At 42.4% G+C, this 26,815-nt stretch overlaps 2 protein-coding genes across 2 annotated transcripts; one reads left to right on the forward strand and one right to left on the reverse strand.

Moving 5' to 3' along the window:
* The first annotated feature begins 2,590 nt into the window (after window positions 1-2,590).
* LOC137561036 (gamma-crystallin-3-like) lies at window positions 2,591-7,204 on the forward strand. The gene is made up of 3 exons (XM_068272257.1): window positions 2,591-2,628; window positions 4,447-4,689; window positions 6,877-7,204. Exons 1-3 carry the CDS (start codon window positions 2,620-2,622, stop codon window positions 7,150-7,152), a joined length of 528 nt encoding a protein of 175 aa, XP_068128358.1. The 5' UTR covers window positions 2,591-2,619; the 3' UTR covers window positions 7,153-7,204.
* An 11,978-nt stretch (window positions 7,205-19,182) lies between these two features.
* On the reverse strand, window positions 19,183-25,259 carry LOC137561044 (gamma-crystallin-3-like). Its single transcript, XM_068272267.1, has 3 exons — window positions 25,227-25,259; window positions 21,606-21,848; window positions 19,183-19,459 (listed from the first exon to the last, which is right to left on the reverse strand). The coding sequence occupies exons 1-3, from the start codon at window positions 25,233-25,235 to the stop codon at window positions 19,184-19,186; spliced, it is 528 nt and encodes a 175-aa protein (XP_068128368.1). The 5' UTR covers window positions 25,236-25,259; the 3' UTR covers window position 19,183.
* Between the last annotated feature and the right edge of the window lie 1,556 nt (window positions 25,260-26,815).

A 26,815-nucleotide genomic window follows, 5' to 3' on the forward strand; every position in this document is an offset into this window, starting at 1 on the left:
CTATTTTTTTGCGATTCCTGGCGCTTGCTGTGCACTGGGTATTTTTGCTTAAAGAGTAACTGTCAGGCTGCAAAAGCTAATTTAAACCTCTATTCTCCTGTGTTAAACAGTTTAGAAGGAAGCCAAAAAGGCAATACTGAAGTTAAAAATCTCTCTTACTTTTGATGTGTGCTGATCAGCAAGGCTGATAGACCCAAGCTCTTAAAAGGACGACAGGCCGCATACCATACTGCAAAGCATTCTGGGGCTGCTTGGGTCCTCCCCTAGGCTGCTAGTGAGAAGTTACAGGCTCATGTTACAACAGCCAGCACTGAAAAATCTCCGGGCAGAGTACACTGCAGGAGCCGCTATTGTTCCTAGCCACATGGCTAATTAATATTCACTGCACAGTAGTGTTATCATTACGATCTTTTTTGTGAGAGGAAGCAGGCAGGACATGACGACACATTTGTCTTCATAGGAGACAGACAAACATGGAGCCTGCCATGAGCTGTCAGGAGCATCTATCTCTGCATATACTATATACAAATTCTGTGAAATCCAAACGTGGACAGTGAAATGCATATGTAATGTAAGTACAGCCAATCTTTAGCTACTGATATATGTGTTTTTTTTCTCTGAGACCTTATACCTAACAGCTCCTCTTTAAGCGTATTTGTTTTGTAGCTGTATTCCCGAGCGTTTTTTTAATTCACTCGCAATCGCCAGCGCTTTAAAAAAAGGGAAAAGCGCCTCTAGTGTGAACGAGCCCTTAGAGTGCTAAAAAGTCATTTTAAACAGAAAATGAAACTTTAGGAGAAAACTACTTAGGCGCAAAAAAAATTAGATACGGGACAATCTTTAAAAGCATCTAGTAACAGAGCGCCTGATGCTGTTTCAGATGATAAATAGCTTGCACGTGCGAGCTGCTTATCACCTGGCCATTGCACGAGGATTACTGACAAATCTTATTGCCGGTTTCACCTGTGCAATGACTGAGTGTAAAGGCAGCCATACACTGGCCAATTGCCACCAGATCGACCAACAGATAGATCCTTCTCTGATAGAAATCTGATCAGAGAGGGATCTAATGGCTGCCCATACACTGCACACAGATTTTAAATAGATTTCAGCATGAAATTGATTCTGATTCACAATCTGTGGAGCTACCACTGCCGTCTGCCTCTCCGCCCCTGCTCCCCCCGCCAGCAGCAATGCATTACCTGTTCCACCGGCGCGAGTCCCCGAGTCCGTGCTGACACTTTCTCCAGCTGGCCTTCTTCACTTCACTTCCTGTCCTGTCCTGTGAGAAGGGGAAGTTCAAACAATAGCGCGTCCTCTACTGTTTGAACTTCCGTTCATCACAGGATGGGACAGGAAGTGAAGTGAAGATAAAGAAGGCCAGAGAAAGGGACAGCATGGACCTGGGGACTTGCACAAGCAGAACAGGTGAGATTATTTCTGCGTCGGCCATTGCCGAATCGACCGCCACTAACGACGCGCTCCCGACTCACTAGCAATCGAGTGAAATTTTCACATTGATCGAATCTGCTGTCTATCGGCGTGAAATTGAGTAAATGTATGGGCACCTTAAGAGAGGGAAAGATGCAGCTGAAGTGCTAACTTTAATGGTTTCATAGCTTATCTTTTGGTCATTAGACTTCTATTACCCTTGTGGGATTTCACCTATTCTATGGATGTAGTTTTTATGTTTGCTCCCAACTTGTTTATTCATTGTTCTGGCCAATTAAGTTTTTATAAAAAATTAAGTAGATATAATAAAAAATTCCACGAAGCTGGCACCACCAAATGTAGTAAAATAGCTCTTTATTCAAACGTCATTAAAATGACATTCAGTCAATGATCAAAAATGTAGCAATGGCGACAGCCCGCTGTTTCGAACTTGACGTCCTTTGTCAAGCCATACTGCTAGTTAGCAGTATGGCTTGACAAAGGACGTCAAGTCGCCATGTCATTGCTACATTTTTGATCATTGACTGAATGTCATTTTAATGACGTTTGAATAAAGAGCTATTTTACTACATTTGGTGGTGCCAGCTTCGTGGAATTTTTTGTTACTGGGTCACCTGGTACTGTGACCATGAGCTAAGGCACACAGAGGTCTTCTTGCATGGGTGCTTCTCCATTTTTGTGAATAGTAGATATAATAAAGAAACTCATTAAATAATCAAATGGATAAAAATATATAGAGAACACAAGAGAATTTGTATGTCTGAACTTGCACCCTCAGCAGTCTTCTTCTTCTTCTAAATCAATAGCCGTTCCCACTTGCTGATCCGACACCTGCTGCTCATGTAGGTTAGTTGTAGTCTAACCTAAAGCACAGATAGACAGAGCTGTCAGACTATTCACATGACTGAGAGGTGCACAAAAAGGTTTTGTTCCCGTTCGGCAGTCCAGGTAGAACACTGGGGCACTGATGACAGTAGAAAGATGTCAACAATAGTCCCACAGAAACACTGAACAATCCTCGGCATAGTGGAGTAGAGAATAGCTCTTCATTCTGATGATTGGGCAGAACATCAGTCCGGGAGCATTTACACAGCCTATATAAAAGGCACTTTCCTCCAGCCATTCGCCAGTACAGACAGTACGGGACATACTGATAAGCCAAGCATCATGGCAAAGGTAAGATGGACATACGGAGGTAACAAGAACATGTACTGTGATCTGTGTCTCAGTCACACTTTGCCCAAATTAGGTTGTCCTCTTGGTAACTTCCTCCTGCTAATTCCATCTCTAAAATACATCCACAATGTGTGCCTTCCTCACACAAGAGGCTACTAGAATGCTTGTTAATGCCCTAACCATATCTCATCTTGACTACTGCAACATTCTTCTCTGAGGCCGACCAGAAAACACACTGGTCCCTCTCCAATCCCTACTGAACTCTGCTGCCCGTGTCATCCACCTCTCCTGCTTTACCTGTGATTCTGCCTCTCTCCGCCAATCCCTCCATTGGCTGCTAGTTACCCGAAAGATGCAGTTAAAACTCCTCACCCTATCGTACAAAGTTTTTATAAGCTATCCCCTCCAAACATTTCTTCATTACTCTGCAAATATCATCCCGCCTGTAATGTTCTTCCTGCAATGAATCTTTTTGGTGCTCTAATCTGGTTATTTCTTCTTACACTCATATCCAGGACTTCTGACAAGCTTCACCACATCTTTGGAACTGTCTTGCCCACCTTGTATTCCATGTTTTCAGTCTGGAAACCATCCTTCAGGCTGGTTTCACACCAGGACGTTGCGTTTTAGGGGACGTTAAGGTCGCATAATGTGCCCCTAACGCAACGCCTGGTGCTCTCTGATGTGGACGTCAGAGTGAGCCGCGTTGTGCAGCTCACTCTGGCGTCCGTGATGCCGTGATGCGTACTCTTGGACGCATGCGGCATCACGTGGTCCCGCCGGCCAATCGCCGCACAGAGCGGCCGCTCCAGGAAGTAAACACTGCACGTCACTCACTGAGTGCAGTGAATATTATATTTGCCATGTGCCTGGCCGCTCTCCGCTCCTCCCCAACATTACTGAGCATGGGCAAGCAGTCTAACGCGGCTCTGCCGCTTATAAAGTACTGCATGCAGTACGTTGTCTTATGGCACAGCGTTACTAAGTAACGCAACGTGGGCACTGTGAACAGCCCATTGATTTTTCATTGCTGTGCGGTGGGGTGCGTTACAGGCTGCTCTAACGTGCGCCTGTAACGTCTCACTGTGAAACCAGCCTAAAGGACAACTAAAGCGAGAGAGATATGGAGGCTGCCATATTTATTTCCTTTTAGGCAATACCAGTTTCCTGGCTGTCCTGCTGATCCTCTGCCTCTAATACGTTCAGCCATAAACCCTGAACAAGCATGCAACATATCAGGTGTTTCTGACATTATTGTCAGATCTGACAAGATTAGCTGCATGCTTGTTTCTGGTGTTGTTCAAACACTACTGTAGCTAAATTTCAGCAGGGCTGCCAGGCAACTGGTATTATTTAAAAGGAAATAGATATGGCAGCCTCCATATTCTTCTCACTTTAGTTGTCCTTTAAAATGCACCTCTTCAGACCAGCATATAGTCTGTCCTGGTCCCCGTTCAGAGATATTTTCACATCAGATTTTGAGATTCCATGCCTCATACATTAGCCCCTTTCTTCCCTCAACTAGGCTTATATGCATGTTTACTTTTTTGTTTTTTTTTTTCTTGTTTTTCTCTGTAAAATGCATAGAAAATAAATTAATTACTGAAAACAAGTATCACCCACAAAAAGCCTAATTTGTGGCAAAAAAATAACAAGACATAGATCATGTAATTGTGATAAGTAGTAATAAAGTTATTGGTGAATGAATAGGAGGAGCGCTGTAAGGTGAAAATTGCTCTGGTCCATAAGGGAAAAAACCTCTTAGTGGTGAACTAGTTAACTGTATCCTTCACCAAATTTTGTCACTTTCTTTTAAAGATAATTTTCTACGAGGACAGGAACTTTCAGGGACGTTCCTACGAGTGCCACTCTGAATATCCAGATCTTTCCTCCTTCTTCAGACGGTGTAACTCCATCCGGGTGGAAAATGGTAACTGGATCCTCTATGAGCAGTCCAACTACAGAGGACACCAGTACTTCCTCCACCGAGGAGAATATCCTGACTTCCACCAATGGATGGGCTACAATGATTCCATCAGGTCTTGTCGTCTGAGCCCCCAGGTAATAAGACGCAGGTTGCTAAGTTTGCAAAGTAGAAACAGCTCAATGCAAACTTGCTTAAGTCCCCAGAATAAATACAGTAAAATATACTGCATTCAATAGATGCTTCCATGCTGAAACAAAGAAGATTATGCCGTGTCACCTGGTAGAAGGTTATAACACAATGTCAATGCTAAAACATAGCTTTGTCAAAACATCCAAAAAGCAAATGCATTTTCTTCAGTCAATCGACGACTTATAGAGAAGTATTTCTCAAGCAGATAATTCTGAGAAAGTCAAACACTGATGTATGATTCATATCTATACATGTGTCTGATCAAAACCCACATAGGAAGCTGAAAAACACACACTGACCCTGTACCTCCTCAGAACTATATTCATTTAAGTCATCTGTTGCCTGAGAGTATGTATTCACTTTTTCGAAGTTTCTGTTGGATAAGATATTTAAAAAGTTTCATTTTAGCATCATTGATACTTTTTAAAGATTGTTAGAGCAAGGGCTTTGTGTGAGAATATGGTTAGGTTCGGCTATTGTAAATATCAGTAAAAATTACCAATATTCTACTATCGTAATAACCTGCTGAACCATAGTAGAATATTGGCAATTTACGGATATTCTACTTGATGATGAAAATGTTCAAAGTTTAGACAGTTTTAGTAATAAGGACAAAAACAATACGTTTTGTGGCCTGTTGCCACTGCCTTAGATTTGGACAAGGCTTATTTACACGAGGAAGTGGCTACAGGCCATGAAACACATTGTTTTGTGCTTATTATTACTAAAACTGTCTAAACTTTGAACATTTTCGTCATTGAAGTTAAGCTTAATTACCTTCCTTTTAAAGTGAACCTCCGGACTAAAAATCTACTCAGCAGAACTGAAAAGGCTTGGTGTTTCTTTAACAGTTTCACAGCATCAGAACTTTGTTTTTCTTACCAAAGCATCATTTTTAGCTGCATTTTTATCTAAGCTCCACCCATCAAAGAAAAAAAAGCCCGGGCTTTTTTCTACCTGATGCTGTGCAGAGCATGATGGGATTTCCTATGTTGTTATTCACGTTGCCTAGCAACTGGGAGAGGTGCTCAGGACACAGGACAGTTGGAACTGTGTCTCATGCTCCCGGTCACCTCCTTTCAACCAAAAAGATGGCTGCCATCATGAAATCAAACATTTGCCTGTTCTTTTAAAACAGTGTGGGTAAGATATTATATTACCCATCTATTTTAATTAACATAACTAATGTAACTTAATGACAGTATGTTTGTTTAGGCTGGAGTTCCTCTTTAAGCAATATTTAGTTTTTTTTTAAATTATTATTATTTAGTATTTATATAGCGCCGACACAGCACTTCCACAGCACTGTACAGACTATATTGTTTTGTAACTAGCTGTCCCTCAGAGGAGCTCACAATCTAATCTCTAGCATAGTCCTTTGTCTATGTACTGTATGTATCATGTAGTGTATATACTGTAGTTTAGTGCCAATTTAGGGGGAAGCCAATTACCTTATTTGTATGTTTTTGGGTGTGTGGGAGGAAACCAGAGTGCCCAGAGGAAACCCACACAGACATGGGGAGAACATACAAACATACTTTTATTGGGCACTTCCGGTCACTAGCTACCTGATCAGATTGATCTAATGCTTCCCCATGAGTTCTGAGAAGAATATCTGTAACAAAAAACCCTATAATTTCTGCCCATGGCACATATAGAACTTTTAGCAGTAAAACTTCATTTTTTTGTTTTCCAGACTTTGCCAAATGCCTTTAAAGTGACTCAGGCACTTTCTCACATGTAATGAGGTGAATGAGGTAAAGGCAGCTTTTGAAACCACACACAATTCTTAACATTCTTGATGATAAGCAATAGACCAGCTTTGGCACTTTCTTGTTTGACATTCATGACTAGGCTCTTTAATTCTTCCTCAGTTTCAGCCATCAGACCATTGTTGGCCTAACTCAGAATGTTAATATTCCTGCCAGCAATTTTAATTCCAATTGTGATCATTAAGATCTCAGCTTTTCTTCATACCAAGAAGAAGGCAATACCGCTTAGAAAAAAAGGATGACAAGAAAAACATATAATTTTCATTGTAATTTTTTTTCCTATGACCTCTACTAGTTTCAAATACTTGGTATTTTCTTTTCTGGTGAACAAACATAATATTTTTGTATCTTTTTTTTTAGCACAATGGCTCCTTCAGAATCAGGATCTGTGACAAAGAGAACTTCCAAGGTCAGGTCATGGAATTCAATGAAGATTGTCCTCATGTCTACGACAGATTCCACTACCATGACATCTACTCAGCCCATGTCCAGGATGGCTACTGGATGTTCTACGAAGAGCCCAACTACAGGGGGCGCCAGTATTACCTTAGACCTGGAGAGTACAAGAGATACACCGACTGGGGAGCCTCCACTCCCAAGATCGGATCCTTCAAACGGCTACGTCATTTCTTTTAAAGTACTAGAAACATATTGATTATTGCACTGAAATAAACTTTATAACTGATCACTTATAGTTCATCATTGTGTTCTCATGCTGAATGAGACCTTATAGATCCATTAAAAAATAAAAAAAAACTGAAAGAGACATTTTAAAATAGTTTGCTCCTCTGGGTGTGCCTTCTAACTGCCAAAATTCATCCCATTAGAATTTCATTGACCATCTCTATGACCAAGCACCATCTTGTTGGATTGTTCATCTTGACAACTTTCCTATTAGAATGAATGGTAGTAGACTGGAAGTAGGAAATTTGGGCGCCTGGGGCTAATGGATTATTTGGGTGCCCCATAGGCTCTAATGCAAAATATCTGCTTTTGGACATTTGGGAGCCCGATAAATAGCAGGCACAGGACCCGTCCAACCAAGATATTTCATTTTTAGAATTATTGTTTTGAAAATTATTCTTTTGAAATTCAATTTGAGAATGATCATTTTGTAAATTATTGTTTTGATTTTTTTTTTCATCATTTTGAAATTAATTTGAAAAAATATTGTTTTGAAAATTATTGTCTTAGAAATGTACTTTTTTTTATGTTATTTTGAAAATGATTGTCTTAGGCATCAGGAAGGGGGGCTTTAGGGTTAGGCACCACAAGGGGGGTTAGGGTTAGGCATTTGTAGATGAAGGGTTCTGTGTGGTACTATGGTTAGGGTAAGTTGTAGTAAAATATTGGTAGGCACCACCAGGGGGGGGGGTAGAGTTTAGGCATCTGCAGAGGGAGGGTTCTGTGTGAGAGTAGGGTTAGGTTTAGTTGTAGTAAAATATTGGTAATATTTTATTTTGTTTGTTTTCATTGCATCTCGTAGTAGTGGGCGAAATTTGCATTTTCGCATCGTAATCGTAATGTGAAATCGTAATTAATTTTGTATGTAATAGTAGTATTTCATAATTTTATGTAATTTTCACGCAAATTTGTTAAATTTTGTGCTGACTTTGGCGGTTAATAGCAAGCCCCCATACATGCTATTGCTACCAAAATTGCTACATATGTTAAGCGGGTACAAGTCAAAAAAATTATTTTTCAAAAAGACCTTTTAGTTTTAAAGAGAACCCGAGGCGAGGTAACAATGAAATTCTCACTCATACAGAGGCTCAGTCTGCTTATAGAGCCCAGCCTCTGTTGTTAGTCAGATTCCCCCTAAGCCGGGGGGGGGGGCGCTCAGCGAGACCCCATAATTCACAGCCACGCTGTGCGGCTGTGTTTACTATTGTAACGTCAGTCTCTGCTCTCCCCCGCCTCCTGCATTGCTCCGGTCCCAGCCCGCGTCCCTTCCCTCCAATCAGCGGTGAGGGAAGAGACGCGGGCGGGGCCGGAGCGATGCAGCAGGCGGGGGAGAGCAGAGACTGGCATTACAAAGGTAAACTCAGCCGCTGCTGCCATGCTCAGTGTCGGCAGCGCGGCTGTGAATTATGGGGTCTCGCTGAGCGCAGGGGGAAGTTAGGGGGAATCTGATTAGGAACAGAGGCTGGGCTCTATAAGCAGACCCGGCCTCTGTATGGGGATTTCATTGTTAGAACCTCGCCTCGGGTTCTCTTTAAAGTTTAAAAACCATTTTTCTTTGCATTTTTTAAATCGATTTTCTAAAAAACGATATGGCCTTTTTGGAAAATTCTTTTTTCCCCTTATACCCACTATTCTCTTTAACATAGGCAGCAATTTTGGTAGCAATAGCATGTATGGGAGCTTTGCTATTAACTTCCGAAGTCGGCATAAAATTTCGCAAAATTACGCAAATTTTTATTCAAAATTACAAACGACTACGAAATCAATTTAGTTTGCAAATCGTAATTACGTTTAGGCTTAATTGCGAAAATGTACTTGAAATTTAGCAAAATCGCAATTTTGCTGATTACAATCGTGATGTCGCTTTCATTGTTATAGACCAGAGGTTCCCAACCTTTTTCAGGCCGTGTCACATCACGCCACACATTCAGATATCCGAGACACGTCACATATGATAGAAAAATAAGCATAAAAATCAAGAGATCAGTAGACTGCATTTTCCAGAATATACTTTAAAGCAGTAGGATCAGCCATACTATGCCAGGAAAAAAAACACATATATAAGTAGATAAATACTTGATCTACTCACATAACACATGTATTGTACTGTCCACGTTTTGATTTCAGTGAATGTTATATAGTAAATGACGTGAATTCTGTTCCTGGCAGGGGCCATGTATTTTGCCCACAGTTTAGGATAAATCCTGATGTCATTTCTGCCCTTTACTTTTTTTCTTGTCTTCTCCAATCGCTGAGTCGCCTCAGCCTTGCTTGTAAACACAAGTGAGTAGGGGATTAGGTTTCAGATAAGCAACTGGCAGGGACATAAAGGAAAGAGGAGGAATGCATTATAGATAAAAAGAACCCCCAGCATGCAATTCTTTGGCACGACTACTAAAGGGCCAGTGCTCCTTAAGTATGTGATAACTCCAAATCATAACAGCAGAAAAAGTTTTTAAAGTTTTGAATGCAGGATTAGCATCTTTATCACTTAATACACTCAGACCAGTTGCTGTTGAAATTAGATTTTTATGGTGACAATACTGCTTTAAAATGAGGTCTAGAGCTTTGCAGGGCTGTAGTGGACAATGTGACTGCAGCTGGCACAATGGGGGGAGGGGGGGGGGGCTGTAGCAACAATACGATTATACTGCTGGCACAGTGGGGGAAGGGGAGGCTGCAGCAATAATACGATTATGCTGCTGGCACAATGCGGGGAGGGGTGGCTGCAGCAAACAAGACAACAATATGCTGCTGGATAATATGCTGCTGGCTAGTACAGAGATGCTCTCAAAATGTCTGCCAGAGGAGGTCACACCCTTTATATGTAAAGGGTGTGAACTTCCTTATTAAAAGGTATTATGCTGTTGTCTATTTTTAAAGGAGTTATCAGGCAAATTGCAAAAAATCTGCTTTACTCACCTGGGGCTTTCTCCAGCCCCTTGAAGCCAATTGTCCCACAACAAACGGTCCGCTCTCTGCCGCTGTCCCGGTCTCCGCGCATGGTGCAGAGGTCAACCATGAGGTCGTCCTTGTCAGGAACCGGCTCCACGGCAAGCCTGCAGATTTGGTTCCCGACTGCGGGTTTGACCAGATCGAGAGGGGAGCAAACGTATTCAAGCTACAACAAGGCTGTCGCCCCTCAAAGCACTTCTCACTGCCACCACTAGCTGCTGCTAGACACTTCAGCGATTCCCACTCTGCTGTCGAGTGATCTACACGCAGTCCGCGTTTTCGTATTCGGGTCAGCTTTGCGCTTTAGGCCGAATACGGGAACGCCACGCACACACACACACGGTACAATCATACAGCAGCAAGGCACAATCAGGCACTGAATCTTGTAACGCAAGTTACACTGCAGTCTCTCTAGGCTATGAGCGTTGGCTTAGTACAGCAGAAGTCAAACTAATTAAATAACGATTTAATATTCCAGAAAAAAGTGGAACAATGCAGACAATAATATATACAAAAACAAAGTAAAAATTACAAAATAAAAGTTACAAAGATACACACAAGACAGGTTGCAGAAATAAAAGGGAAATTAATGTTACCAGCATATACAGAGCGTTGTTTGTGGTAGAACGCAACTTCCGACCAGTAGTCGGGGCAGCTCTAGCATCTTTGCGATCTCCGAGGAGCTACGAGTTGTGAAGGACCTGTGCGGGTTCTTATAGGCCCATTTGGGGCCTGGGGGTACAAGTCTAACCCGCCTCCGAAGGTTTGCACAGAATGCTTGCCATATCCTGTGATATGCAAACTTCCAAGGTTTTTCCTGTCCCACTTTTGATCTTTCAGAGATTTCAAAACACTTCACACACTTCCAGCAGGCTGTCATATGTAAACTTCAAACATTCCTGTGTTCGCTTCCAACTGTCAAGACTCATTTAGGCTGGATTGTATATTGGCTTGTTTACATATACACAAAGTTCAAAGTAATGCAAGGTCCAGGACAGAATAGAGGGTCATTACCCAATTACCTGTACCCAGAGGATCCGAAAGCACATGTAGTCCCATTGACATACAAACAATCACAGTAGCAGCTTATTTGAGCCATTGGACAATAGTACATCTGAGACAGTTTTTCACAGCAGATCAAAGGTGACTGGCTAGTGGCCTAATGAGCCATTTCCTTGCCCGAAGCTAGCAAGTCAATTTAGCAGTTCCTGCTCTATTGTTCACAAGAGTTCACCTTCAGATGCAAATGTACTATCTCCTGGCCGACAGGCGATCCAATTAGCAGCTTCCAACTTCCAGAGGACTGAATACAGACTCAAAGTACTTCATCCTGTCATACAGACAATCACAGCTTCCCCCAAAGCCAGCCTGGCTTTAGCCAACATACACACCTGATATAATACACAGCAGACATAAAAATGGGAAAATATGGCTTCTGTATTATCCCAACATCATAACTAGCTGCGATTTCATGACAGTCCTTACTGCGCCTGTGTCAAGCGCTGCTGTCAATCACTGCCACGTTGTCCGCGGCTTACTGTGATTGACAGTGGCGCTTGATGCAGGTGCAGTAAGGGCGACCTCGAGGTCGTCCTCTGCACCGTGTGGCGAGAATGGGACAGCGGCGGGGAGCAGAGGTGACAGAGTGGGACAGTTGGCTGCAAGGGGCTGGAGAAAGCCCCAGGTGAGTAAAGCAAATATTTTACAATTTGCCTGATGACTCCTTTAAGAGCAGAGAGGACAATCTGAGTTCAGGTCTGCTTTTACTCACCCCTCCATAGCCACATGTTCGCCTCTTCTCCTCCTCAGCTCTTAGTGTTCCCACTCTGGCTCCCTCATCGCTGATTTTCTCTGTCTCCGCCCACAGTAGTTAATGCAGGTCTACACAAAATGGCCGGCGATGTCCGCAAATACAGACGTCATTGGCCATTTTCTTGTAGCCCTGCTCTAATAGACTGAGCAAGCTGATCTGAATGTGCCGTGGCACAGCCGTGGGGAACCACTGTAATAGACGATATTTTGCAATTTCGGCTTTACATTGCGGCCTATTTAATACTGTTATTTTAAGGTATTTAGTATTCTTACTAAGATAAAGATGAAGAAACAATCAAAAAATGTTATAGATGATATTTTACAATTTCAGCTTCACCTCACAAGCTTTTTTCCGGGTGTCATTATTTACTATGCCGGTAGACCACCTTCAAAATGGCGGAATAAGATAAAGAAAACCCTGCTTTTGGTTTTTCTAGAAAACGTTACTTGGGTATGTCACACTCTGAGTCAGCTGTAGTCGCTTATTAGTGCAGTGTTGCTTATTTTTAGGGGAAATTGGGAATTTACAGGAATCCCCATTTTTAGGGGGAATTTTTAAGTATAGATAAACCATGCAGATGACTAGGGCACAACCAACTGGAAACTATGAGTCTATCACAGGACACTGCTTCGAGTTATATAAAGGAAGGAGTAGAAAATAAAAATGGTGTAATTATGGAGGAGAACGGACACAGGGTATAATGCCTAGCAAGCCCAGTAACAAGTCAACACCAAAATGGGCAGCTCTTATTAACATAACAAGGGTGTGTCAGCTGCTATGGATATGCTTATTAAACAGAATCTGTACTGTGAAAATCTTACATAAATAAAAGTACCAGCCTGTTTGTAGTCTTCTCCTAGCCCCCTCTGTGACATTTTCACAGCTCCTGCTGCTTTCTTGGCGATAAAATAGCTGTTTTATTCATTGTTTTTGTAAACAATGAAGATGGCTGCCAAATAGGAAATACATCATCAGAGCAGGTGCCTGTTTTCAGAGGCTCCTCTCAAACGTGACTTCACTGCTGTAATACTGTATTTCTCCCACTTGTTGCCTTAGCTGCTTGTCTGGGCTTTGAACTGCCCGGCTGGCTGTGAGCAGAGAGCTGTTTGTGACTAATAAACAAAGCACACACAGAGCCTGCAGGGTGCGTGGGGGAGGTGTGTATAACTTCTCCCTATCACAGCACATTCCTCTCTGGGGTGACAAGTGACAAGGCTCAACAAAGGAAAGAAGATTAGATCTATTACAGAGACAGTGCAACTAGAAAAGGCTGCAGTAATACAGGCCACATTAGAACAAGTATAGGAAATTATAGGATAGAAGAAATAAGGCTGAACATTTTGTTACAGAGTATCTTTAAGGCCTAATTTATATTTGCCCATTGCTGATTGTCTCTATGCCACCAAATTCTGGAGACCATATTCAGAAACACATGACGTGCGTTTCGGGGGCCCCCTTTTTGCACTTTCGGTAACCACCCAATAGGCAAGCCATCATGTAATTGAAATATGCTCTGACTCTGTTCTCTTATTGCTAACCATTGGGGATGGCTTACTATTATCCTTATAGCTTATACTTTTATAGCGGCAGTGACCAAGTGTTTGTGTTTGTGTCTTTAGCCATAGGAGGAGAGTGCATCCAGGAAAGTCAGCACTGATTGGTTATTTGCTGCAATGTATGTGAAATCCTGGAGGTGCTCCTTGCACAACAGCACCGCAGTTCTAGAGGTGGCTTTGTGCTGCAGATTCCCCTGTTTTTCTCCTACTTTTTCTTGTAAGTTTTCTCCTGGGTGATATTTTTACACCTTATCAATAACATGCCTCTTAAAGTGAACCTAAACCATTGCAAATAAAAAGAGTTCCCCGTTACCTGGGGCTCCTATCACCCCCTGCAGCCGTCCTGTCCTGTGACGGTCCTCAATGATCCTCCGGCCCCTCACCGCAGCTTGCTTTCATTTCTGCCGACTGATCAGTTGGCGAGTCAGTGTCCACGCACATCCTCATGTGTGTTCCCGTCATCCTCATGTGTGTTCCCGTCTGCAAGAGCAGACTCTGGCCGATGGGAATGCTAAGATGGCCAATTTAAGTTTATTAAGGTGCAGAGATCAAAGCACTGATTGTCATGGTAATAAATCTATCTTTTACAGCTTGGCTTTATCAAAAGTGAAAATTAGTTTCTAAAAAGAGCAGGGCAAAAATGGCCACCTGCAATTTTTAAATTTTTTATAACTAAGCCCCGCCCTCAGTTCCCTTTATATCTGCTCCGATCTCTGGAACTGTTGAAATGTAGAAATGAGGTTTTCACTGGACATAACATCTGATACATCTTATTATATTTTGAATGAGTGTCAGATAAGATTATGTAGCCCAAGCTTACTGTTAGGTCAGTTATTAACTACTTAGTGACCAGGCCATTTTTTGCTAAATCGGCCACTGCAGCTTTAAGGCCTCGCTGCAGGGCCATACAAGTCAGCACACAAGTGATCCCCCCCACACACACACACACACACACTTTTCTTCCCACCAACAGAGCTTTCTGTTGGTGGGGTCTGATCACTCCCCAACGTTTGGTTATTTCTTTATCAATATTTCTTTAATTATTGTTTTAATAAAATTACCTATTTTTTTATTTATTGTCTATACCCCCCTCCCTCCGCCCGCCAGCCAATCACTGTGATTGGCTGTCATAGGCTTCAGCCTATGACAACGGATCACCCCGAGCCTACCAGGGGGACAGCGCTGTATTGGGGACAGCGGTGTGACAAGGACAGAATAAATAGATGATGGTTTTGCCATCTAACAGTCTCAGAGCGGCGATCGCCGCTGGGAGACTGATGGCGAAGAGGAGCTCCATCAATTCAGCAGGGATGCTGCGCGCGATCCCCTGCAATCTCCACCCAGAGCTATTCCCGCCAATCGGCGTGGAGCAGCCGCTGAGTGGTTAAAATGATGCATTTTAGTTGCTGCCCTCTTTCTCTTTTCCCGACTTGTGTAATGGTAAATATACTGTAGACCTGCTCTAAGCTCCTTAAAGGGGAACTTCAGCCTAAACAAACATACTGTCATCAAGTTACATTAGTTATGTTCATTAGAATAGATAGGTAATATAATCTCTTACCCACCCTGTTTTAAAAGAACAGGCAAATGTTTGTGATTCATGGGGGCAGCTATCTTTTTGGTTGAAAGGAGGTGACAAGGAGCAGGAGACACAGTTCCAACTGTCCTGTGTCCTGAGTACCCCTCCCAGCTGCACACGCTAGGCTTCAAATGTCAAATTCAAAGTGTAAAAAAAAAAATTGCACCAAAACAGCAGAACGAGAACAACAAAATCAGAAATCCCATCATGCTTTGCAAAGCATCAGGGAAAAAAAGCCCGGGCAGTTTTCTTCTGTGCAGCTAAAAATGAGTCTTGTATAAGAGAAACAAAGTTCTAATGCTGTGAAACTGTTAAAGAAACACAAAGCCTTTTCAGTGCTGCTGAGTCGATTTTTAGTCCTGAGGTTCACTTTAATGGGAACCTGAAGTGACAAAAGTGCCCCTAGGGCTAGGGAGTACTTACCTCAGGAGGAGGAAGCCTCTGAATCCTAAAAAGGGTTTATTTATCCTCTTCCATATACTTGTTCCAGCAGTGAGACCCCCAAAAGAGAGCCTATCCACAGCTTGCGCAGTCACAGTACTGCGTACCCCTGCTCTACTTTCTTCAGGAAAAAGCCAGGGCAGATCGGTCTGTGCTACTACGCAGGCCAGAGCCCTCTGCACCTATGGAGTAGCACAGACCCAATCAGGCTTATTATTATTTTTTATTATTATTTAGTATTTATGTATCAGCAACATCTTCCGCAGCGCTGTACAGAGTATAGCCTTGTCACTAGCTGTCCCTCAGAGGGGCTCACTATCTAATCTTGGCTATTTCCTCCAGACCCAGAAAAGGGTGGGGCTAGTGCGCATGCGTAGGGAGGTCTCTACGGAGGTCTCAGTGCTGGAACGGGCGGACATACGAGGACAGGGGTGACTCTTTAGTATCCAGAGGCTTTCCCTCCTGAGGTAATTATCTCATTGTGGCCTTCACAAACCTAATGCTAGGTACACACCAACCATACAATTTTCTGTTAGATTTTCTGTTAGCTTTATCTGCCAGTTACATTTTTTTCCAACATGTTGGAAAAAATCTACCTGGCAGATAAATCTAACAGAAAATTGTATGGTGTGTACCTAGCATGGCATCAGTTCATCAAAGGCTGCTAGGTACACACCATACAATTTTCTGTTAGATTTACCTGCCAGGTAGATTTTTTTCCAACATGTTGGGAAAAAAAATCTATTTGGCAGGTAAATCTAAAGCCTGGTACACCCAAGCAATTTCCCGTCAGATAGATGTGTCGATTAGATAATTTATGACAGGTCTGATCTGATTTTCGATCAATTTTCTGATCGATTTGCATAGAAGTGATCAGAAATTCGATCAGAAAAACCATCCGAAATCCGACCCATCTATCTACTGGGAAATTGCATGGTGTGTACCAGGCATAACAGGTTTATTTATGGCTCTGATGACTTTATAATCCCAAACCAAATTTACTAAACATTGTCTGTTACTAAAAAGTAAAGGTTTGCAACTGCAACCCTAACCATGCCATAGTTGGTGAAGAGTTATCGGACTAAAGGTTGAGCGATTGTGGAAAACATTTTGTCTCAATAAATTCAGGAAAACCTGGATTTTGAACAAAATACAGAATAGTTTATATATTTATTTCTTTTTGGGAAACTTCAATTGGTCTTCTCCACTTGGGAAGTACAATCTTCTTCTATTTAATATGAGATAATTCTTTAACTGATATTTACAGCCAGGTTTGGTGGCTCATCCATGTTTTCCAAAAAAATCTCAAGCCCAGGAGAATATCAGTACACCATGTTCATGCCCTAGCCACTGTCAGGGTGGTTTTTAGGTACAGACAAACCAGGCAGATGCCTGGGGTGACAGCTGCTTGAGGGGGGCACCAAGGAGCTATTTTAGAAACTTCATGCAATTTTTATGCACAACTGCTAGTTCTATTAACGTCCTTGGCAGTAACCCTGCGTCAGGCTTGGGGTGGGAAAGATAAGCCAGTAGCGGTAATCCCACGCCTGACTTGGAGTAGCTGTAGGGAGGTATGCAGATACAGTGCAGCAGCGCAATGTTTCTAACTCATCTCCCCTGTGATCCAGACGCTAGCAGCCATTCTAATTCCTGTCCTCCAAGTCTCTGCATCCCTCGGATGAGTTTGCCCTTTGTCATCATGATGACAGAGGGTGATCTCACTATAGGGGTACAGCACCACCCAGAGGATGGAGGGAGAACGGCAGTGCTGGATCCCAGGAAGGTGAATCTGTGCAGGGGCTGCCACAGATCTCACTGCAGTATGATTTTTTTTCCTGCTTTAAGGGTCTAAAAGCATGCAAAAACATTGCATCATTTTTAGACCCTAAAATCTGGAAATAATCATACCGCCAGGGAGGTTAAGACATGGATGAGGTGTTATTTTAACACCTAAAGGAGCACTACTGATTAACATAACAAGAGATGCCTGAATAGCATAACAATGTATGGCAGGTACTGTTCATGAGCTAATTAAGCTGTAATTGTTTTGATTTGGTCTGTATTGACTGTTGCAACTCTTTTGTATTTCCCGGACAATATTCCAACCTGTAGAGAGCCAGGCTTCACACTAACAGTTTTTTTTTATAAAGTGGCCTCACATTGATAGGAAGGAATTGTTGCGTGGTTTGATAGTAGCAAAAAAGTTTCCATACCGTGTTAGACAAACAACTTATATAAGTAGAAAAAAACTTAGTTTTATAAAAAATAATACCTTTTAATAGCTAACTGTGTGCACAAAGCTTGTGCTAACAACTGAAAATATGCCTGAAGAAGGGGACTAGCTCCCAGAAAGCTTGTGGTAACATCTGGAAATATGCCTGAAGAAGGGGACTAGATCCCAGAAAGCTTGTGCTAACATCTGGAAATATGCCTGAAGAAGGGGACTAGATTCCAGAAAGCTTGTGCTAACACCTGAAAATATGCCTGAAAAGGGGACTAGATCCTAGAAAGCTTGTGCTAACATCTGGAAATATGCCTGAAAAAGGAGATTAGATCCCAGAAAGCATGTGCTAACATCTGGAAATATGCCTGAAAAAGGGGACTAGATCACTGATAGCTTGTGCTAACATCTGGAGATATGCCTGAAGAAGGGGACTAGATCACTGATAGCTTGTGCTAACATCTGGAAATATGCCTGAAGACAGGGACTAGATGCCTGATAGCTTGTGCTAACATCTGGAAATATGCCTGAAGAAGGAGACTAGATCCCTTAAAGCTTGTGCTAACATCTAGAAATATGCCTGAAGAAGAGGACTAGATCCCAGAAAGCTTGTGCTAACACCTGAAAATATGCCTGAAGAAGGGGACTAGATCCTAGAAAGCTTGTGCTAACATCTGGAAATATGCCTGAAAAAGGAGACTAGATCCCAGAAAGCATGTGCTAACATCCGGAAATATGCCTGAAGAAGGGGACCAGATCACTGATAGCTTGTGCTAACATCTGGAGATATGCCTGAAGAAGGGGACTAGATCCCTTAAAGCTTGTGCTAACATCTGGAAATATGCCTGAAGAAGGGGACTAGATCCCAGAAAGCTTGTGCTAACATCTGGAAATATGCCTGAAGAAGGGGACTAGATCCCAGAAAGCTTGTGCTAACATCTGGAAATATGCCTGAAGAAGGGGACTAGATCCCAGAAAGCTTGCATAATTTATCAGTTAGTCATTAAAAGGTATTACTTTTAAAAATCTTTGTTTTTTTCTACCTACATCATATGGGTTGAGTAAGTTTGAGCCAGTGACGTGTATCTTGCCTGCTGGTAATAACATGAGAAGCACTATTTTTGAGAAACAATATTTTGTATCTAGCCTATCAATTTCTCAAACAGCAATTAATGTATGCTACAGGCTTTACAGACTCCCTGGTAATGAGTTTAAGGGGTGGGTGGTCAGGCAACAGGTACCTTGCCTAGGGCACCAACTTGGCCAGGTAATGCCTTGGCAACTGTTAACAGCCATTACAGCCCTGCCTTTGTGACACACACACAATAAAGTTACACACAAGCAACAGGGTCTTTTGTTATTTTTTTTGCTAAAATTTATTGGCGGGTGAATCACACATTGATATATTTTTTGTCTCTTTAGTAAGAGTGATGAAGGCGTCTGAAGGACCCAATCCTGGGGCTTGAGGCTCCCCAGTCGCTGTATCTCCTGTACTCTCCGGGTCTCAGGTAATACTGGCGCCCCCTGTAGTTGGGCTCTTCATAGAACATCCAGTAGCCATCCTGTACCTGGACGGAGTGGATGTCATGGTAGCGGAACCTTTCATAGACATGGGGACAGTCTTCAGAGAATTCCATCATCTGGCCTCTGAAATCTTCCCTCTCATAAACCCTGATTCTGAAGGAGCCTTGGTGCTGGTAAAATAAATTAAAGGGACAAAGAAGAAAATAATATTAGCACATGGTCAAAATTTACCAATGACACAACCAATTAAAATAGGGCTCCGCCTAAAGTTTTTCTAAAATAGTATTCATATTTTTTTATTTGCAGTAATTGTTTGGCTTTTGGCATGCGTTCCAGTGAAGAATTCACAACAATCCTGGAACCTCTCACCTTTTTGAATTTTCTATAGGAATATGTGGAGGAATCACTTCAAGGAACTGAAGTATTCTAGTAATTCTAATAAGTAGTAGCAGTAGGGTGTTGTACCGTGTTAGCCATCAGTAAAAGCAAGAAGTTTAAAATCAGGATGATACCATTTATTGGCTAACTACAAATGAATAAGAATAAACAAGCTTTCGGTCTTGCAGCCTTCGTCAGGTTTACATCCTGTTAGTTTGCAAGCTGGTGGTACAGACAGCTTATATACATGCAACATCAAAAGGGAAAACAGATATTTTTTTCAAGCATAAATACGTCATTAAGATGCCTTAATTCAAACAGACCATCTAAATGGGGTAAGATAAGGATCCTTGTTTACTCCATTGCTCACAGACCTGGTATTAGGATTGACCCAGAGGTATCGTAATTTCTTAGTTCACAAGTTCAGCTAGAGTGGCTGAGACAGGTCAAATATCATCAGTCTCATACCAATATAAGAAGTTGTTGTCCTTATTCAAACCCTTCTCCACAGCTTTGAACCAATTTATAAATTTTGTTTCTGCTATTAAATCGGTCATTTGACGTTTTGAAGCCGCCCTTCAGGGCAGTGACACGAAGATCATCCATGCTGTGTCCGTTGGACCGAAAGTGTGTAGCAACTGGGAGTCCAGATTTGGTATCATTAATAGTGTGCCTGTGTCCATTCATACGTTTGCGCAGAGTTTGTCCAGTTTCTCCCACATACATAACATTGGGACATTTAGCACACATGATCAGATATACCAGATTGGTGGACCCACAGGAAAATTTACCTTGTATTCTGTACTCCTGTTGTGAACCTGGTATCGTTACCCTGTCAGTGGAGTAAATGTGTCTGCAGGTCCCACATATTTTTTGTCGACAGGGTGATGTTCCGTTTTGTTGAGGCCTATTGAGGGTTTGAATAAGGACAACAACTTCTTATATTGGTATGAGACTGATGATATTTGACCTGTCTCAGCCACTCTAGCTGAACTTGTGAACTAAGAATTTACGATACCTCTGGGTCTGTGAGCAATGGAGTAAACAAGGATCCTTATCTTACCCCATTTAGATGGTCTGTTTGAATTAAGGCATCTTAATGACGTATTTATGCTTGAAAAAAATATCTGTTTTCCCTTTTGATGTTGCATGTATATAAGCTGTCTGTACCACCAGCTTGCAAACTAACAGGATGTAAACCTGACGAAGGCTGCAAGGTCGAAAGCTTGTTTATTCTTATTAATTTGTAGTTAGCCAATAAATGGTATCATCCTGAATTAAAACTTCTTGCTAATTCTAATAAAGTAGAAGTAAGGTGGACCCATAGAATTCAAGGTCTGAGAAGACACTGCTTCTTCTGTTTTGGCTTAATTTAATTTGTTTTATATACTTTTGAGCACCTTGACCTTGACAGGAGTGGAATGCAGCATGACTAAGCGTCATTTAGACACGAAACGGCTGTCACTTCTCCATTTTGTGTCCGCCACCCACCTCCACCACCCAATTTTGCTGACATACGGAGTTAGCTCCAGAAGGCAAGTTCATTGTTTTACACATGGTTGCTTTCATGACCAATAAGGAAATAAGCGACCAGTGGAGGAAATAAGTGCAGCCCCATTCAGATCTGTCTTAAAGTGAGCCCAAGCCGAGGATTCACTCTCTTAAGAGAGAAGCCTCTGGATCCTAATGAGGCTTCCCATGGCATACTCTGGTCCCCTGTTGCTGCTCGTAGACCCTCCAAAGGATTTCCAAAAACAACTTGTTTTTAATCTGATTGCAATAGCTTCAATTAATATATGGGAATGAATTAGGTAGGGTATGGTAACAAGGCATGGACATGGGCTCTAATGACTAGAGTTGGACAACCCTGGTGTACACGATAAAAGACATAGATTAGACATTATGGCAGGTTTTATTCTAATGATCTATGTTTCTTACCTGGGGGCTCAGTCGACAAGACCTGATGGAGTCATTGTAGCCCATCCATTGCTGGAAATCGGGATAGTCTCCTCTGTGGAGGAAGTACTGGTGGCCTCTGTAGTTGGGGTGCTCATAGAGGATCCAGTTACCATTTTCCACCCGGATGGAGTTGCAGCGTCTGAAGTAGGAGGACAGATCAGGGCATTCTGAGTTACACTCGTAGGAACGTCCCTGGAAGTTTCTGTCCTCGTAGAAGATGATCTGTGCATTGGAAACAATAAAATGTACTTTTCATAAATCATAAAATTAGTTTAGTTTAACCACTTATTGTACCTAGTGCAGTACATCTACGCCCTAGGGAACTTCATCTTAAGTCCCAGGGACATAGATCTTCGTCTTTGACTGCGGGAGGCTTTTGCTCGCTCCCGCGCATGCTCCCACGTAGTACTCATCACCTCCCGTTAGCAGGGAGATAAATGAATGGGAACACAGTTCTTATTCATTACTCAAAGTCCCTGTCTCAATGATCGCCGCCATCAATGAGATGCTGTGATCATTGTAACAGAAGAAAGTAACACGTCCACGCATTACTTCCTGTTTATGTACGCTAATAGGAAATATGGGCAAAGACATCTTGTGGCCAAATAGTAAAATTACACCTAAACACATTTATTTTAATAAAAAGACCAACACTTATATTTAAAATTAACTCCTTCCCTCCCACACTCTCCCATATTACCCAAATAATATTTTTTGCAGAAAAAAAAGACAATTTTTAAAAAAATTATATAAATAGTTACCTTAGGGACTGAACTTTTTTTTAATATGAACTGTATGTCAAAAGGGGTTATTTTTTAATTTATGGGCTTGTAATTAGTGATCGACGCAAAACTGAAAAAATACACCTTTATTTTCAAATAAAATACTGGTGCCATACATAATACTAGGGCAATATTTTAAAATTTGCAGTAACCCGGGACAAATGGGCAAATAAAATGTGTGGGTTTTATCCACAGTAGAACGTTTTATTTTAAAACTATAATGGCCGAAAACTGAGAAATAATGATTATTTTCCATATTTATCTTATTATTCCCATTAAAATGCATTTAGAATAAAATAATGTATCTCCCAAAGAAAGCCTAATTGGTGGCAAAAAAAGACAAGATATAGGTCATTTTTCTGTGATTAGTAGTGATTAAGTTATTGGTGAAAGAAAGGGAGGAGCGCTGACGAGTGAAAATTGCTCTGGTCCTAAAGGGTAAAAACTCCCACACAAATATTTTGTGAACTCAGCTGAGATTATACACTTTTGGGGCATCAAATTAGATTTTTATTTTTTTTTTAATAATTTGAAATACTCTCTATTTGCAGTGGAGCAGGGAAAATCAAACGTCAGCAAATCTGAGCAATTGTTCTTACATTTTAGGAGGGCGACAGTGCACTTTGCTCTGTAATTTTCAGAGTTTTACATCCACTGTGATAGCTACTATGGGACCCAGGAGTAGTTGAGAGCCCAGTGTGCCCCCCTCTTGCCTCTTATGACAAACTTGCACCTAAACTGAGAAGTGAACCAAGTGTGGGATGCAGAGTCTGCGGGGAAGCTGTGTTCAGTGTATTTCCTGAACAGTCAAGTTTAGTTATTTACTCACAGGAAGTGACATCACTGGTCACAAGACATGTTGTGCCCAACACAAATTTCCTGTAGTCTCTGCTTTTGTGCCTTTGTGGGTCGGTACTATACATCTCTGCCTCGTGCCCTTATTGTATAGTATGCAAATATAGCCATGTCCCCCATTCCATTTGGGAGGGGCCTACTGCCTAGGAAAAGAGGCACCATCATAATATTACTATAAGTCCCAAGACTTGCAGTTATGCCTCTGGCCCATTACTTTCAATCCTGTTGGACCTTGTCTCCTGTACTGAGTGCCCTATGGAATCAGAATCATTTATTGCGCTCAAGTACAACCTTAGTTGTGCCCGTAACTGATTTTGGCACAAACAGGGTCGGTTATGGTACAGTAAGCATACATTAGGTACAATAGATATACAGTATACACACACAGTGCATACATACATTACAGCAGATGCAATGCATATACAAGGCATAGAGTATAAAGCAAAGTAAAGTAAAGTAAAGGCATAGGTAGAAGGATCCATAAGGATGGACCAAGGAAAAGGACCCAGGAGAAAGGACCAGGAGGTCATCCGCTGCCGTACATGGCACTCAAATGCTTCTACAGCGATAATTTAAAGAGGAACTCCAGTGAAAATAGTGTAATAAAAAAGTGCTTCATTTTTACAATAATTATGTATAAATGATTTAGTAAGTGTTTGCCCGTTGTAAAATCTTTCCTCTCCCTGATTTACATTCTGACATTTATCACATGGTGACATTTTTACTGTGGGCAGGTTATGTAGCTGCTCCTAGCTGTTTTGGCCGTTGGAGACAGCTGTAAACAGCTATTTCCTGTCTGTGAACCTTGTTACATTGTGGCAAACTGTCAAAAGTACCGCGGTCCCAGAGCTTCTTGAGGGAGGGGTTTCACCACAATATTAGTCACACAGCGCCCTCTGATGGTCTGTTTGTGAAAAGCAATAGATTTCACATGTAAAAGGGGGTATCAGCTACTGATTGGGATAAAGTTAAATTCTTGGTTGGAGTTTCTCTTTAAATCGGATGCCCTTCAAGTCTATCCCGAGGAAGAGAGAGAGGAGAGGGAAGGAGAGAAAGGAAGGATACTGAGCCAGGGTTGTTGCTAGGATCCTAAGAGATCCGGGGCACTTTTAGGCACTTCAGCCAAAAAATGGGTGTAGACATGTTCCAGAATGTGGGTGTGGTTGTGGGTGGAGCCAACTTTACATGAACTTAACAGAGGTCTAAGTAGGCCTGCCCAGCAAATTGTCGGATGAAGCCCCTCTCCATCAATACAACAACAAAAAAATGCATATCACATTAATAGGCAGTGTCATTTAAACATAACTAGGCAGAGTTACCTGGCTTCTGTGCTGGCTGGTCCGGCTTTCTGCTGGGCGGGCTGTAGTCGTCCCGTCCCCCCACCCTAGCATTCTCTGACCTTCTAGTGAACCCCCTCCCATGTATGCCCCCATAGAAGAACTACAGCCCCCTGCATGTCCCCAAAAGGTATCACAGCAGCCAGCATGGCACTACAGCACCCAGCATGCCCTCATTGATGCACCACAGCTCCCAGCATGCCCACCATTGAGGCACTACAGCTCCCAACACAGCTGAGCTCTATGAGGGTATGCTGGGAGCTGTGAGGGAGACACAAGGGGGAGAAGCCTGGGAGAGAAGATGTCTGCAGAAACTGGAGAAGAAGCAGCTAGAAGTGAGTACTGCGCCCACTGCCTGACTCTGCCTGGGGGACATCCTGGGCAACCCAGAATAGATTCGTGGCACGTGCCCTGATCTTTGGGGCTAGCAACGTCCCTGATAGTGAGAGAGAAGATGTACAAGGGCAGCGAAAAATGAAAGCAGTGAAATATAAGGCCCTCTAGCATTGCGGTGCAACCTAGCCCATTTAGTGTCCCGTTTGTAAATACATCCAGTTAGTTTGGGTTTAAAGTTCATATCTATACCAATGTTATTCCTTATTTTCTATAAATATTTTCTCGCTTACCTTTCCCATTTTGCTTGATGTGTCTGTATTGCTCTCCGCTTGCACTGGTGACTCTCTTGGGAAACATGGGCCTTATATACACGCCATACCGCTCACATGTTAGCCAGCATGTGGAGTAAATTGCTTTTTCCTCCGCTTTAGTGTATTGAAGTTTGTTTAGTGCTTTTCTGTAACTATTGTTTGTAGTTTTGTGCTTGGATCAGCATTCAGATTTAACGTGTCTGTGCGCTTAGTCACATGAATGGCCTAGCATGCTTTAATGTATATTCTGTATAAGCACTCCCAGTAAATCACTAATTCTCTCCACTGCAGAGCCTGAATCATGGCATTTATGCTATTCAGGGGTAAAAGAGAGTCATGTTTAGGTATAATTGACGTGTAATATCTTTATGTTAAATAACTTAATTTCCTGCATTTTTTAATCAGCTAAAATGTATTAACACCTAAATTGGGAATACGATACAGTTGCATTTTTATTACAAAGTTATTATGCGCTTTGAGTCCTATGGGAGAAAAGCGCTTTACATATGTTATTGTATTGTATTATAGAATTAAGGTATGTATGGGGTGTTTTTCAAATTTAGTTTTTTAGGATTAGGGCTAAAATTCAGCTTTATAACATATTTTCATCTTTCTTTTCCACTCTGGAAAATAAGAAAAAGTCACAGATGAATGTTTCTTTTTTGGAACTCCGCCTACCTTTTGGCTGGAAAGTTTCATACCTAAAACAGTCCATCGAGGAGAAAAACTCATTGTAGTCAGTCCATAATGAACAAGGGGGCTTAACCTCCCTGGCGGTAAGCCGGTGCTGAGCACGGGCTATGCTGCGCAGGAGGATTTCTCAGGCCCTGCTGGGCCGATTTGCATACTTTTTTTTTAGCAACACGCAACTAGCACTTTGCTAGCTGCGTGTGCACTCTGATCGCTGCCGCTCTACGCCGATTAGCCGCCACCGCTCACCGCGCCGGGTCCCCCCCCCAGACCCCGTGCGCTGCCTGGCCAATCAGTGCCAGGCAGCGCTGAGGGTAGATCGGGACTCCCAATGACGTCACAACGTCGATGACGTCATGCCGCCCGTCGCCATGGCGACGGGGGAAGCCCTCCAGGAAATCGCGTTCTTTGAACAGGATTTCCTGATCGGAGATCGCCGGAGGCAATCAAAGAGGGCGGGGGGATGCCGCTGCACAGCGGCTATCATGTAGCGAGCCCTGGGCTCGCTTCATGATTTAAAATAAATAAATAAAAAACTGCTCTGCTGCCCCTGGCGGTTTTTAATAGACCGCCAGGGGGGTTAAGGAGTAGCCGAGGTCAGGGCTGTGGAGTTGGCGTTGAGGAGTCAGAGCAATTTTGGGTACCTGAAGTCAGAGTCAGTGATTTTATAAACTGAGGAGTCGGAGTCGGATGATTTTTGTGCCAACTCCACTGCCCTGCCCAAGGTGACATGACATGATGAGATAAATGTGTATGTACAGTGCAAAACAAGTGCAAAGCATTCCTTCTCCTGGACGGCGGCTGCCGCCCGTGGTAACAACGCGGATCGTGTTCTCTCTACATGTTTTAGATTGCGGCCCTTCAGATTTTCTGGTCCA

The sequence above is a fragment of the Hyperolius riggenbachi genome, chromosome 1 (genome assembly GCF_040937935.1).
Source record: "Hyperolius riggenbachi isolate aHypRig1 chromosome 1, aHypRig1.pri, whole genome shotgun sequence".
Taxonomy (NCBI): domain Eukaryota; kingdom Metazoa; phylum Chordata; class Amphibia; order Anura; family Hyperoliidae; genus Hyperolius; species Hyperolius riggenbachi.